Source organism: Rhincodon typus, chromosome 36 (genome assembly GCF_021869965.1).
Source record: "Rhincodon typus isolate 14 chromosome 36, sRhiTyp1.1, whole genome shotgun sequence".
Lineage (NCBI taxonomy): Eukaryota > Metazoa > Chordata > Chondrichthyes > Orectolobiformes > Rhincodontidae > Rhincodon > Rhincodon typus.
This window is the reverse complement of record NC_063367.1, coordinates 827594-843235: the sequence shown is the minus strand read 5'-3', so window position 1 is coordinate 843235 and position 15642 is coordinate 827594. Positions and strand designations below refer to the sequence as shown.

The window sequence follows — 15642 nt, the reverse complement described above, 5'->3', positions numbered from 1 at the left end:
AGGTCTAACTTATGAATGAATATTTTGAGTGCTTCAAGTAAGTACCTCAATTAGAATTCCCAGAACAGCCAGTCCATCGACCTTGTCTTGTGCTATGGAAATATCATTGTACTTCTCAGAGTTATAGTGGACAATATGTAACTAAATTGATAAAGTAGAGGTGAAAGGTCATTGTACTTTTTTTTGATAATCTTATTTGTCTACTTACATGCATTGAGCTCCATAAAACTTCTAACACATTCCTGTTGAAAATGTATTTCCTTAGAACAATAGTCAGCCAACAGGTCAGATTTAATTTAGTTTTTCCAAATTATAACACTATCTCATATACTACAGGCCTTCAATCTCTGAAGGAGTTTGCTCTGGCTGTTGGCAATGTACATCTCAAGATAAAACACTGCGCGAAGAAACTTCTCTGACCCTAACGCTGATCTTTGTTCTCTTAGTACGCATTTCAAATTCCAGCCAGGGCCCGATTCACCCTTTCAAAATCCTCAAATCATTCTCCTCATGGCTTTCTCTGCTAAGAGAAATACCCCAGTTTTACAAGTCCTGCTCAGAACTATCATTTTCAAATTCCATATTTGAAACCATGTATCTACCTTCCTAAAGTCTTGCCATGATTTGTGAACTTTCCAAAAGTTTTGGGATTGTTCTAGAATCCAAACGATCTGTAGGCACTGAAGACAAAAGTAGGCCAACCACTGACCTCAGAAGCACTTGAATTTGTGATACTGCATTTTGTCTTCTACCTCATGCTCTGCAGTGTCACACACATAATAATCACCACATCTGCTCTGAGTTATTCTGTACATAAGACATTCATTCTTTTGCACAGACCTCATACCTAATTCTTGCATCTGGACCACTGTTGAGCAACCATCACAGTCTCAAAACTTGATTGTAAAGTGCTGCAAACCATGTCACAGACATAGAATCCACACAGTGCGGAAACAGGCCATTTGGCCCGTTGAGTCCACACAGACCCTCCGAAGAGCATCCCACATTGATCCACTCCCCTATCCTATCTCTGTAACCTTGCATTTCCCGTGGCTAACCTATTAAGCCTGCACATCCCTGGACACTATGGGCAATTTCTTAAGAATCTTCATGAAAGTCTCCACCCTTAACGCAAGATAGCCCAAGGTACCTTCCAGGATTGTGACTGGATGTAAGTCGCTGCCTAGCCATTTGATGAGATGTTGGGACAGATGAACAAACCCTCAGCCAATGAGGCAGGTCTTAAGGAAGCGTTCATAAGAGTGAGGCGTAGAGTGGAGGAATTTCAGAGCCAAAGGCCCAGGCAGCTGAGGGCACAGCCACCAATGACAGATGAGAGAAGAGCATAACAGGGTTGGAACAGGTTACAGAGAAGGCAGGGGAAAAGCACAGAGGAAGCTGAACACAGTTAGTGAGAGGTTAGAGAGTGAAATGCTAGCCATATCCTCCACTCCTCCTTGATCACCAATGCAGAATTGGGATCCATACTACCCCCATTTGAGTAATCTGCCAACCAAGAATTAGCAGGCATTTGGACAAAATGCTAATACCTGTGGAAGTGCATCCCAGCAAGGAATAAACTCATCAGGAGGACTGAGTAAGCATTACTACTAAAATATGAGAACCTTCAGTTAAAAGGATAGATTGGAGAGGTTGGGACTGTTCTCCTTAGAGAGAAGGCCGAGAGGATATCTGATAGAGATTTTCAAAATCAAGAGAGCTCTGAACAGAGCAGATAAGGAGAAATTGTGCCCACTAGTAATTGGATTGAAATTGAAAGGGGACAGCTTTAAAATAGCAAATGCAATGCAAGAGAAACAACTTGCTCAAAGGTAAAGACAGAGGGTGGTGTTGGAGGATTGCTTTTCAGACTGGAGGCCTGAGACCAGCGGTGCACCACAAGGATTGGTGCTGAGTCCACTGCTTTTCATCATTTATGTGAATGATTTGGATGTGAACGTAGGAGGTATGGTTAGTACTTTACTGATGACACCAAAATTGGAAGTGCAGTGGACAGTGAAGAAGGTTACCTCAGAGTACGACGGGACCTTGATCAGATGGGCCAATGAACGGCAGATGGAGTTTAATTTAGATAAATGTGAGGTGCATTTTGTAAAGGACTCAGAGCCATAGGGATGTACAGCACGGAAACTGAACGTTCGGTCCAACTCATCCATGCCGACCAGATACCCTAAATTAATCTAGTCCCATTTGCCAGCATTTGACCCATATCCCTCTAAACCCATCCTATTCGTGTACCCATTGGTCTATAGTCCCTTGGCTTTTCTTTACCACCTTTCTTAATTAGTGTACCATGTTAGCCATCCTCCAGACTTCTGGCACATCACCTGTGGCTATTGATGACACAAAATATCTCAGCAAGGGGCCCCGCAATCCCTTCCCTAGCTTCCCACGGAGTTCTAGGGTACATTTATCCACCTCTATGCATTTTAAGATGTACCAGCCTCTGCCAATTCCTCTGGCAGCTCATTCCATACACGCACCATCCTCTGCGTGAAAAAGACACCCCTTAGGTCCCTTTTAAATCTTTTCCCTTGCACCTTAAACCTATGCCCCTCTAGTTTTTGACTCCCCCACCTGTCTATTTACCATATGCATGCCCCTCATGATTTTATAAGCCTCTAAAACCTCTATAGCCTCATCCTATAGCTTAAACCCGCCAACCCTGGCAAAATCCTTGTAATTCTTTTCTGAACCGTTTCAACTTTCACAACATCCTTCCCATAGCAGGGTGACCAAAATTGCACACAGTATTCCAAAAGCGGTCTAACTAATGTACTGTACAGCCACAACACGACCTCCAACTCCTATACTCAATGCACTGTCCAATAAAGGCAAGCATACCAAACACCTTCTCCACTATCGTGTCTACTTGCGACTCCACTTTCAAGGAACTATGAACCTGCACTCCAATGTCTCTTTGTTCAGCAACACTCCCAAGGACCTTACCAATAAGCGTATAATTCCTGCCCTGATTTGCCTTTCCAAAATGCAGTGCCTCACATTTATCTAAATTAAACTCCATCTGCCACTCCTCAGCCCATTGGCCCATCTAATCAAGATCCCTTTGTACTCTGAGGTACTCTTCCTCACTGTCCACTATACCTCCAATTTTGGTGTCATCTGCAAACCTACTAACTATACCTCCTATGTTCACATCCAAATCATTTATATAAATGATGAAAAGTAGTGGACCCCCCAGCACCGATCCTTGTGGCACACCACTGGTCACAGGCCTCCAGTCTGTAAAGCAACCCTCCACCACCACCCTCTACTTTCACCTCCCAGCCAGTTCAGTATCCAAATGGCTAGTTCTCCCAGTATCCCATGTGATCTAACCTTGCTAACCAGGCTATCATGAGGAACCTTGTTGAACACCTTACTAAAGTCCATGTAGACCACGTCCACTGCTGTGCCCTCATCAATCCTCTTAATCAAGTTAATAAGACACAATTACCCTCACACAAAGCCACGTTGACTATCCCTAATCTGTCATTGCCTTTCCAAATACATGTAAATTCCGTCCCTTCAGGATTCCCTCCAACAACTGGCCCACCACTGATGTCAGGCTCACTGGTCTATAGTCCCCTGGCTTTTCCTTACCACTTTTCTTAAATACTGGCACCAGTCAACCTCCAGTCGTCTGGCACCTCACCTGTGGCTATCAATGATACAGGTATCTCAGCAAGGGGCCCAGCAATCATTTCCCTAGATTCCCACAGAGTTCTAGGGTACACCTGATCAGGTCCCAGGCTTTTATCCACCTGTATGCATTTTAAAACATACAGCATCTCCTCCTCTTTATGAACATTTTTCAAAATGTCGCTATCTATTTCCCCACCTTTATGCGTTTTTAAGACATCCAGCACCACCTCCTCTGCCCTCCTGATTTCCCTCAAGTATTCTGCTACTGCCTTTGTACTTCATCTCTGCTGTCTATGCATGACATATGCTTGCTTATTTTTCTTGACTAAAACCTCAAAAACACACTGTCCTTGGACTCTGGTTATCTCATTTTTGAAGGCTTCTCGTTTTCCAGCTGTCCCTTTACCTGCAAACACCCAATCAACTTTTGAAATTTCTTGCCAAATACCGTCAAAATTGGCCTTCCTCCAATTAAGAACTTTAACTTTTAAACCCGATCTATCATTTTCCATTACTATTTTAAAACTAACAGAATTATGGTCACTGGCCCCAAAGTGCTCCCCCACTGACACCTCAGTCACCTGCTCTGCCTTATTTCCCAAGAGTAGGTCAAGTTTTACACCTTCTCTAGTGGGTGCATTCATATACTGAATCAGAAAACCTTATTGTACATACTTAACAAATTCCTCTCCATCCGAGCCCTTAACGCTATGGTAGTCCCAGTCTATGTTTGGAAAGTTAAAATTCCCTACCATTACTACCCTATTATTCATACAGATAACTGAGATCTCCTTACAAATTTATTTCTCAATTTCCCGCTGACTATTGGTGGGGGGAGGTAATATAGTACAATCCCAATAAGATGATCATCCCTTTCTTATTTCTCAGTTCCACCCAAATAAGCTTCCTTGGACATACTCCCAGGAATATCCTCCCTACGTACAGCCATAATGTTATCCATAATCAAAAACACTACTTCCCCTCCTCTCTTGCCCCTCCTTCTATCCTTCCTATAGCATCTATACCCTGGGACATTAAGCTGCTAGTCCTGTCCATCCCTGAGCCACATTTCTGTAATTTGCTATATCGCAGTCCCACATTCCCAACCATGTGCTGAGTTCATTTGCCTTTCCTGTTAGGCCTCTTGCATTGAAATAAATGCAGTTTCTTTTTTTTAAATCAAATTGGCAGAGATATGAATCATAGAATCCCTACAATATGGAAACAGGCCCTTCGGCTCAACAAGTCCACATTGACCGTCAGAACATCCCACCCAGACCCATACCCCTGTAATCCACCTAAGCGACACATCCCTGAACACTACAGGGAATTTAGCATGCCAATTCACCTAGTGTAAACTTCTTTGGACTGTGGGAGGAAACTGGAACACCCAGAGGAAACCCATGCAGATCCAGGGAGAATGTGCAAACTCCACACAGATAGTCGCCCGAGGGTGGAATCAAACCTGGGTCCCTGGTGCTGTGAGGCAGCAGTGCTAACCACTGAGCCACTGTGCCTCCTCACCTCAGTCCTACCTCATTCTCAGCTTTGTTCCTGCCTGCCCTGACTGTTTGATTTGCTCCTTTCCCTAACTGTACCAGTCTTAGACCAATCTCTCTCCTCACTATGTCCCTCAGCAAACCCCACGCCCCACCACCGATCAATTATTAATTTAAAGCCTCCCGAGCAGCTTTATCAAATCTCCCCTTCCAATTTAGGTGCAATCTGTCCTTCTTATACAGGTCATTTCTACCCCAGAAGAGATTCCAATGATTCAGAAATGTGAATCCTTCTCCCCTGCAACAGGTCCTCAGCCATGCATTCATCTGCTCTATCCTCCTATTCCTACCCTCATTAGCTTGTGGCACCAGGAGTAATCCAGATATTATTACCTTCAAGAACCACTTTTTAAATTTCCCGCCTAACTTCCTGTATTCTTTCCTGAGAATCTCATCCTTTTCTCTTCCTATGCCATTAGTTCCAATCTGTAAAACGACCTCCCCTTTGGTCCCTCTCCAATTTGAGAATATTCTGTACCCTCTCAGAGGTATCCTTGATCCTGACACCAGAGAGGAAACACATCATTCTGATTTCTCTCTGTTGGCCGCAGAAACGCCTGTCTGACTAGTGAGTCCCCTATCACAAATCGATCGCTTGGAACCTGACGTACCCCACTGTCACATTACAGCCAGTCTCGGTATCAGAAACCTGACTTCCATGCTCCATCACCCCTTATGTTTTCCAAAACAGCATACTTGTTTGAAGTGGGGATAGCCACAGGAGATTCCTGCACTACCTGTCTCTCTCTCCTACCTTTTCTGGATGTCACCCATCTACCTGACTATCTGCAGTTTATCTCCCTTCCTACAGCTGCCATCCATCACACCCCTTATATACACTTAATGGTACGGACTGGGGAGCGTTGCTGAACAAAAAGACCCTATCGCAGGTTCATAGTTCCTTCAAAGTGGAGTCGCAGGTAGACAGGATAGTGAAGAAGGCGTTTGGTATGCTTGCTTTTATTGGTCAATGCATTGAGTATAGGAGTTGGGAGGTCATGTTGCAGCTGTTAGGATATTGGTTAGAGAAAGTAGGAACTGCTGATGCTGGAGTCTGAAATAACAAGGTGTAGAGCTGGATGAACACAGCAGGCCAGGCAGCATCAGAGGAGCAGGAAAGCTGACGTTTCAGGTCTGGACCCTTCTTCAGAAATGGGGGTGGGAAGGGGTCTCTGAGATAAATAGAGAGAGGGGGAGGTGATGATGGAAGGTGGATAGAGGAGCAGATAGGTGGAGAGCAGACAGACAGGTCAAGGAGGCAGGGATGGAGCCAGTAAAGGTGCGTGTAGGTAGGGAGTTGGGATGGGGGTTGGTCAGTTGGGAAGGAGGGGCGGGTGGGAGGGAGGGAAGACGGACAGGTCAAGGAAGCGGGGGTGAGGCTAGTAGGTAGGAAGTGGGGGTGGGGGTGGGGGTTGGTCAGTGAGGTGGGAGGAGCGGATAGGTGGGATAAAAGACGGACAAGTCAATGAGGCGGGGACGAACTGGGCTGGTCTTGGGATGAGGTCGGGGGTGGGGATGAGCTGGGCTGGTCTTGGAATGAGGTCGGGGGTGGGGAGATTTTGAAGCTTGTGAAGTCCACATTGAGACCATTGGGCTGCAGGGTTCCCAAGCGAAATATGAGGTACTGTTCCTGCAGCCTTCGCGTGGCATCGTTGTGGCACTGGAGGAGGTCCAGGATGAACATAGCGTCCAAGGAGTGGAAGGGGGAGTTGAAGTGGTTCATGACTGGGAGGTGCAGTCGTTTGTCATGCAGCTTGGTAGAGGAGGCCACATCGGGATCAGCGGATACAATATACCACATTAACAGATGTGCAGGTGAACATCTGTTTAATGTGGAAGGTTTTCTTGGGGCCTGGGCTGGGGGTGATGGGGTTGAGGTGTAGGGGCAGGTGTAGCACTTCCTGCGGTTGCAGGGAAAAGTGCCGGGGGTGGTGAGGCTAATGGGGAGTGTGGAGCGGACAAGGGATTCACGGAGAGAGTGGTCCCTCCGGAAGGCAGATAGGGTGGGGAGGAAAAAATGTCCTTGGTAGTAGGGTCAGATTGCAGGCGGCAGAAGTGGCGGAGGATGATGTGTTGAATCTGGAGGTTGGCGGGGTGATACGTGAGGACGAGGGGGATTCTGCCTTTGTTGTTACTGCAGGGAAGGGGTCTGAGGGATGAGTTGCGGGAAATGCGAGAGATGTGGTCGAGGGGATTTTCAACCACTGTGGAGGGGAAATTGCGGTCCTTGAAAACGAGGACATCTGAGATGTCCGGGAGTGTAATGCCTCATCTCGGGAGCAGATGCGGCGTAGGAGAAGGAATTGGGAATAGGGGATGGCATTTTTGCAGGAAGGTGGGTGAGAGGAGGTGTATTCTAGGTGGCTGTGGGAGTCGGTAGGCTTGAAATAGATATCAGTTTCCAGGTGGTTGCCAGAGATGGAAACAGAGAGTCCAGGAAGGAGAGAGCGATATCAGAGATGGTCCAGGTGAACTTAAGGTTGGGGTGGAAGGTGTTAGTAAAGTGGATGAACTGTTCGAGCTCCTTGTCAAAGCACGAGGCGGTGCTGATACAGTCATCGATGTAACGGAGGAAGAGGTGGGGGATGGGGCCAGTGAAGTTGCAGAAGCGGGATTGTTCCACGTAACCTACAAAGAGGCAGGCATAGCTTGGTCCATGCGGGTACCCATGGCCACCCCCTTTGTCTGTAGGAAGTGGGAGGAATTGAAGGAGAAGTTGTTAAGGGTAAGGATGAGTTCAGCTAAACGGATAAGGGTGTCGGTGAAAGGGGACTGGTCGGGCCTGCGGGACAGGAAGAAGCGGAGGGCTTTCAGGCCATCTGCATGGGGAATGCAAGTATATAGGGACTGTTTTATAGTGAGGTTAGGGTTGGAGCTGAGGGAGCAGATGGTTCCCTATTGGTTAGGCCACTTTCGGAATATTGTGCATAATTTTGGTCTCGCCGCTATAGGAAGGATGTTGTGAAACTCGAAAGGGTTCAGAAAATATTTAAAAGGATTTTGCCAGGGTTGGAGGGTTTAAGCTATAAGTAGGGGCGATTTTCCCTGGAGAGTCGGAGGCAGAGGGATGACCTTATAGAAGTTTATAAAATCATGAGGGGCATGGATAGAGTGAAGAGGCAAGGTCTTTTCCCCAAGGTACAGCAGTCCAAAATTAGACAGCATAGATTTAAAGTGAGAGGGAAAAGATTTAAAAGGGATGAAGGGGCCAACTTTTTCAAGCAGAGGGTGGTGCATATATGGAATGAGCTGCCGGAGGAAGTGGTAGACTCTGGCACAATTGCAATATTTAAAAAGCATCAGGATGGGTATATGAATAAGAAGGGTTTAGAGGGATATGGGCCAAATGCTGACAAATGTGACTAGATTAATTTAGGATATCTGGTCAGCACGGATGAATCAGACCAAAGGGTCTGTTTCCATGCTGTACAGCTCTATGACTCTATGTTGACACAATGAGCTGTTCAGCTACGGATTGCCTGGATGTGGCTGGAGGCAGAATCAATGAAACATTCACAAAGGCGTTCGATGATTATTTAAATAGGAGCAATAGTAAATACACAAAGTCAAAATGATCACTGGAGAGCTAGTGTAGACACAATGGACTGAATGGCCTCCTTCTGCACCATAATAATTCTGTAATAGATCAGTAATGTATCACCATACTAGAGCACATTAGCCACATTTTCCACTTGATCCTTCGGCTTCGATAGACTCCAACTATATAGCAAAGATTGAGGTTTCTCATCTAAATCACGACAAGACAGTATGTGTGTAAAATGAGCTCAGGGCACCAGGCACACCAACCTGGCCCTGATTCAATATCTGTCCTTCAGAGACACTTCCTTAAATATAAACAACTTGATTTGAAGACCAAGTGGTTTGAAGCAGCCAAATCCAATCAGTTTGTAGATAATGTACAGCAAACAAAGACTAGCTGCCTGAAACCCTGCTGTTCTTTCAAGGCTGGCGGACATTTATTCCTCTTCATTCAGTCCTGATTCCAAGGAAACCATCAAGCAAATTGACAATGAACAGATCACAGCAGTGATTAGTGTGGTAGCTTTGCATCCGGAAGAGGATAATTTGACACAACACAGATGGAAGAGGTTTGACAGACTCAAAGTGCAGCATGAGCTTGTGGTTAATTTGTCTAGTAATTATCCTGACATTTCAGGGAGAAACCAGTTTCAGTTTATTTCCATCTGTAGGTCACACATTCCAAAATGCACTTACTGCCTTCTGTTAATACCTGTGTCTGCCCACAGAAATAGGCTGCAAGACTACACTGTCCACAAATCCCTCAGCCCATTTAGCTGCTATCGACAAAGATTGCCCCCTCTGCTCCCCCTCCATCCCAACCCTTCACTTCTCCTTCTGGACTTGGGTCCTGGCTCCCAGAGCCATCACCATCCTCCAGAACTTTCTACCTTAGGCTTCAGGACATGTGCAGAAAGGATGTAGCTAACCTGAGCAGCCTTTGGAATTTGATGTGGGTCAGCACCATCTCCCCATTGCCAGTCTAACTCCCTCCCCCAACATCAATCTAAACCTCCTCCCCCAACATCAGACCAGCCCTGTTCCCCTATGACCAGCCTAACGTCCCCTCCCTATTGTCAGTCCACTGCCAGTCCAAAAATCTTACCCCCAGTGCCAACCCAATGGGCCCCACCCCCAAGCACCAGTCCTACCACAAGCCTGAACAACATCCCGACCGTGAGTTCTAATCCCATTCGCACTCCCTCCCCCCCCCCCCCCCCCCCCCCCCCACTGCCAGTCCATACACCCTCCCTCACGACCAGTCCTCACCACCCTCCACATTGACATTTCGTTTGTGGCAGCTTTCGAATCTTCAAAATGGTTCTCCATCTTGTCCCCCATTGTACACACCCTACACAGGGTCATGAGTCGTGGGGTGGATTCAGAGTGGTCTCAGATTTTTTTTCAACACTTCAACAGAGCTCAAGGGAGAGTGAATGAGAAGGAAGGGGTGCGAGAGGAGAGACAAAAGAAGAGGTGGCAGAGAGAGATGTGGGGGGGGGGTACAGAAGTGAGGAAAGAAGGGTAAGTAGAGAAATAAAGAAGGGATGGAGAGAGAAAGACAGAATATAAACAGGTGAAAGACCAAGAGCTTCAACCATTCCAGTGATTTTGCCAAGATTCTTGTGGTGCAGTAGAAGTGTCCCTACCTGTAGTCAAGCTTCCCTGGGTTCAAGTCCCACCTCCTTCAGAGGTGTGTAATAACATCTCTGAACAGAATAATTAGAAAATATCTACCTTTCTACACCGGAATGGTGGCTTTCAACATCAACATTTTCCAATCTGTCACCATTTAACTAATTGGCTGCAACTCAAAGCGCTGTTGTGGTGTAATGGTAGTGCCCCCACCAATGGACTAGGACGTCCAGGTGCAAGTCCCACCTGCTCCAGGTGTGTAATAACATGTCTGAACATGTTGATCAGCTTACATATTACTGCTTGCACCAGTCTGGCTGTGCAAAATGCTGATCATTGTCTGAATCTCGAACCTTTTGATACCTGCATGGAAGTTTCACTAGTTTGAATCAGTGCTTGTAATTCCACTCCCACTGCTTGACTCAATGTGGCCTCAGTTTTATTTTTCCACTCTAAATACTCCTTTGGATTTCTCACTTAACAGCTTCTTCCATGAAAGGTTCAAAAGTACAAAGTCTTTCCTGGTAACTCAAGCGCTGACATCTAATGGCTTCACTCCGCACTGCCTGCAGATTTCAAACTTATTGCACCTGCAGAATAACTTGCTGGTGGCTTGGTGGCACAGTGGTTAGCCCTGGTGCCTCACAGCATCAGGGACCTGGGTTCAATTCCACTCTCAGACAGCTGTCTGTGTAGAGTTTGCATGTGTCTGCGTGGGCTTCTGTGCAAGTTGGGTGGATTGGCCATGCTGAATTAGCCATAGTGTTCAGGGATGTGTAGGTTAGGTGGATTAGCCATGGGAAATGCAGGGTTACTGGAATAGGGTAGGGTGATGGACCTGGGTGGGATGCTTTCAGAGGGATGGTGCAGACTCACTGCACTGTAGGGATTCTATGAGCTTCATTGGCTGTGTCAGTTACTGAGAACTGGGTGCAGTTCTTGGTGTCCCATTTTATAAAGGACTCCAAGAGAAATTTAAAAGGACAACAGTTGGGTAGCAGTTCCAGTTCTAAGGAGAGACTAGAAGAACTTGTGAAATTTAACACAGTGAAGATGTGTACTGATAAGTCATGGTCTGATGAGAGGGAATATACACAAAATCAGACCAATGTTAAAGTAAGTAGAGGTACATATGTCTTAAAAACAGCAATTTGGGATTTTTGACTTTATTAACAGAGTACAGAAATCAAGAGTTTATAAATCTTGAACAAGGGTAGGGTCAGGGTTGTGGAGTGAGAGAAAGGGAAGGAGAACAAGAAAGGGACAGGGAGAGAGGTTGCCTTGGCAATGCCCTGACACTATCCTGGCAACTCGTCAGTGTGGGATCAATCTGGTCACGTGGGATCTGTACAGTTGTATGAGAGCAGCTACATTGGAATCATTTAGGAAGTGTGGGTGCAGTCAATGTGGGATCACAATCGACGCTCAATGTCCTGAGTGACAGATGGACCTTGCTCATTTGGATTAACCATCTTTCCCCCAAATAGTTAACATAACTTCCCTTTGACATCCACAACTGCAGAAATTTCTTATCACAGACATGCTGGATGTTTTCCATGAGATATTCCAGTTTTCTGTGAGGGACAGCAATATCCCAGAAGCAGAATCATGGGATGGTAGCCATTACAGAAGGTCATAGGAGCAAGGCCCACTATAGAATTTGAAGCACAAATTGTAGGCACAAATTCTGAATGAATGTCAGACAAGGCATTACACTAAGGCCCAGTGCAGGTGAATGTAAAAGATGCCAATGGGCTATTTTGAGAAGAACATGTGATTTTACTAAACCTCTCAGTCAATATCAGGTCACCTGCTCATGATCACATTTCAGCTCAAAGGATCTTACTGGCTGTTTGTTTCCTTCAATATGGATGAATTTGTTGCAAAGTGCTTTGAGATACCCTGCAATAGTGAATGGGGCTATATAATGCAAGGCTCTCCTTTTGTTCCTGTTATAAGGCTTTTAAGATCAGATGAGACCCAGGCTGGGTTCAACAATCTTACCTCTGATGGATAATGTCTCCCATTGATGGTGTGTTCAGAGCCCAAAGCCTCAGTTTCACTCCCCCAGTGCAAATGGAGTTGGACAGCGGTATAGCGATGAGATGCACTGATCATTTGCATGGTTGGAGGCAAGGTCATTTTTGCTGTAACAAAGAGTGAGCAGTCACTGAGATCTAAAATAATTGCTTGCAGATCTCAAGGTGCCTCATTTCTATCCTGAACCACAAGCTGTTTCATTCTCAGATGGAGGCAACTCCTTATCACACATAGAACACAGCATTTGTCTCAGTTGGGAGTTCTCAGAGTCTGTGGGTTCAATTCCCACTCTAGAGACTCAAGCTCAAAATCAAGACTGACATGGTAGTACAGTACTGACAGCCCTCTGCATTGAGGGAGGCATCTATTGAATGTAATATTAAATGAAGGCAACATCTCAGTGATAACAAGGTGTAGAGCTGGATGAACACAGCAGGCCAAGCAGGATCAGAGGAGCAGGAAGGCTGACATTTCGGGCCTAGACCCTTCTTCAGAAAAAAATGTACAATTCTCCAGCATCTGCAGTTCCTGCTATCTCTGCAACATCTCAGTGTCCTGGTCAACTTCTATCCTTCAACCAAATCACAAAATGATTATCTGGTCATTATCACATTACTATTTAAATTGGCTGCTGTGTTTCCTGATTTATAACAATGAGTACAGTTCAATAATAGCCTGTAAAGTACTCGTAATGTCTTCAGGTTGCAAAAAGTGCAAGTCTTCTTTCAAAATCAGAACCTTGATTTCACGGATGATGGATGAAGACAAAGATGATTTTGCAGAAAATAGGTTTTATATGTGTTTGATCTAGTTTGGTTATGGGAGATTACTGGAAATGGATGTGACTACTACTGGGTAGATTATCAACCTGTCAATTTTGTGTAAAACCATAGCTGGTCAGACTTTACTAACTGGTCACTCAATCCGAAACATTCACTGTTTTCTCTCCACAGATGCTGCCAGACCTGCTGAGCTTTTCCATAAAATTTCCATTTCTGTTTCTGATTTACAGCACCTGCAGTTTTTTTTAATGTTTTAACATCTCAGTTCCTGACTAATAATACCCCTTTAATCAAGCTGATTGAGGGAAAAGTCAAAAATTTGTTCCAAACATATTTAATTGGTTAAGATTCCTTTTGTTCTGATTAGTAGATTTTGCTCAGGATTCTACTTCCACATTTTGATTGGTTTAGCAAACATGATTTGCTTTTGCTTCTTACCTGCATGCCCGTCATTGGTTAAAGAAAAATTCAGTGCTGCTGATAGGTTGTAGCCTAGCAACTGGATGGGTTCTAAGGTTGGATCATACTCAAAGATGCCAGTGTGAAAGTCAATGGGTGACTGCTGTCGATTCCCACATTCTGGATAGGTGGATGCCCAGTGATCTTCCCCATGAAGTCCTGGAAAAGAAATCCCACCCATTAGTGTTGCTAATGTTTTTCTCAGATAATGGGTTAGCACTTTATATAATATCCCACTAGTCAGTCAGAATTAAGATCCCATATTTTGTGGCTATCTATCACATTCGTTATTATCATGCAATAGTTTAGGGGAATCATGTGACTATGGCAGGGGAGTTGCTACTTCAAAAATTTATTTCCCTTCTGATAACTGTGGACGGAAGGTCGTCGTTCAATCCATCATGCTTGCACCAGCTCTATTATCGAGTCTAGCTTTACTACCTAATGCATTTATTACCTCCTGCATTTTCCCCACATCCTTGTATGTCATTACTATTCAAAAACATCCGACACCATCTTGAATGCCTTAATTGAACCTGCATCCACCACATTTCCAGGCAGTGCAACTAGCAACAAGGTGCAGGGCTGGATGAACACAGCAGGCCAAGCAGCATCATAGGAGCAGAGAGGCTGACATTTTGGGCCTAGACCCTTCATCAGAAAAGGGGGAGGGGAAGGGGGTTCTGAAATAAATAGGGAGAGAGTGGGAGGCGGATAGAAGATGGATAGAGGAGAGGATAGGTGGAAAGGAAACAAACAGGTCGAGGAGGCGGGAATGGAGGCAGGTGCTAAGGAAGGTGATGTGGCTGTAGTACCTGGTTTGCTTCAGGACGTGGTCGAGCAGTTTCAGGGCCGAAGAGATTACGAGAGAGTTGCAGTGGGAGAGAGATCCCTTGAGGTTTGTCCGGAGGGAGGATCCTTTGAGAAAAATAGTGTATCTTTTTTCTCACATCGCCTTTGCTGCATTTGCACATCACTTTAATTCCATGCCCTCTTGTTCGTGTTTCTTTTACAATGGAAACAGCTTCTCCCTATCTACTCTGTCCAGCCTAATCATAACTTTGAAAACCTTATTCACATCTCGTCTCAGCCTTCTTCTCTCCAGGAAAACACAGTCTTAATTTCTTCAATATATCCTCACCACCGAAGCTTCACATTCATGGAAATTCATTGACTGCAAACACTGACCATGTGGTGTCCCCACCCAAAAGATCCTGTAAGACAGGCACAGAGCCAGGAAGTGTAAGAGTTGAAAAATCAGAATTTAAACATTTATGATGAAAGAAAAAAAAGTCACATCAGCACCTCTACTTTCTATCCAGTCAAATCAGAGTTGAAACTTAACTTTGTAGTATAGTGACAGGCAGTAGAGCACAGGCCTCAGTGTGAGGAGCGATTCTTTGATCTGAATGAAGCTTCAATGAAGCTGTCACACATTGGTGATTTCAGGCAGTGATGTGGAAACCTTGCACTTGTGGAAATCCTTTAGAGCTAGTCTTGAACCAACACCACTTTAACCTTGAATAGTGATGACTCATCTACATATTGAGATTATACGAGAGCAGTAATGCTGGAAGAGAGTATTAAGCGTAGATGTGGGGATAGTCCCCATTCACCTGTCTTGAGAAGCTTTACAAATTCAGAGAAAGTATTCACATTTCTATAGTGCTTTTCATAACCTCTGGTTGGCTCAAGCACATCATGCACAGAATGGGGAATTCTGAAGTAGTCACTGCCTTGACATAAATACTGCAGCCAACCTGGACAGAATAAGGTCCTAAAAGTAGCAATGAGATTAAGCAATGAGACAAAATCATTTATACTTGATGCTGTTGCTCAGAGACAGACATTGGCTGAGGGAAGGCTGGACTGTGAGGTGCCATTTTTGAGATGAGAAGGCAAAGTCTGCCAACTATGTGAATGTAAAAAACCCTTTGGCACTATTTCAAAGAGGGGCAGGG

At 45.1% G+C, this 15642-nt stretch overlaps 1 protein-coding gene across 1 annotated transcript in view; it reads right to left on the bottom strand.

Annotated features, from left to right (window-relative positions):
- Positions 1-15642, bottom strand: part of ca12 (carbonic anhydrase XII) — a 47857-nt gene that overhangs the window by 29217 nt on the left and 2998 nt on the right. The window contains exons 3-5 of the mRNA XM_048617251.1: positions 13661-13840; positions 12405-12547; positions 46-141 (exon numbers count right to left, since the gene is read on the bottom strand). Of these exons, the coding sequence (XP_048473208.1) occupies positions 46-141; positions 12405-12547; positions 13661-13840 (419 nt within the window). The remainder of the gene's footprint in view (positions 1-45; positions 142-12404; positions 12548-13660; positions 13841-15642) is intronic.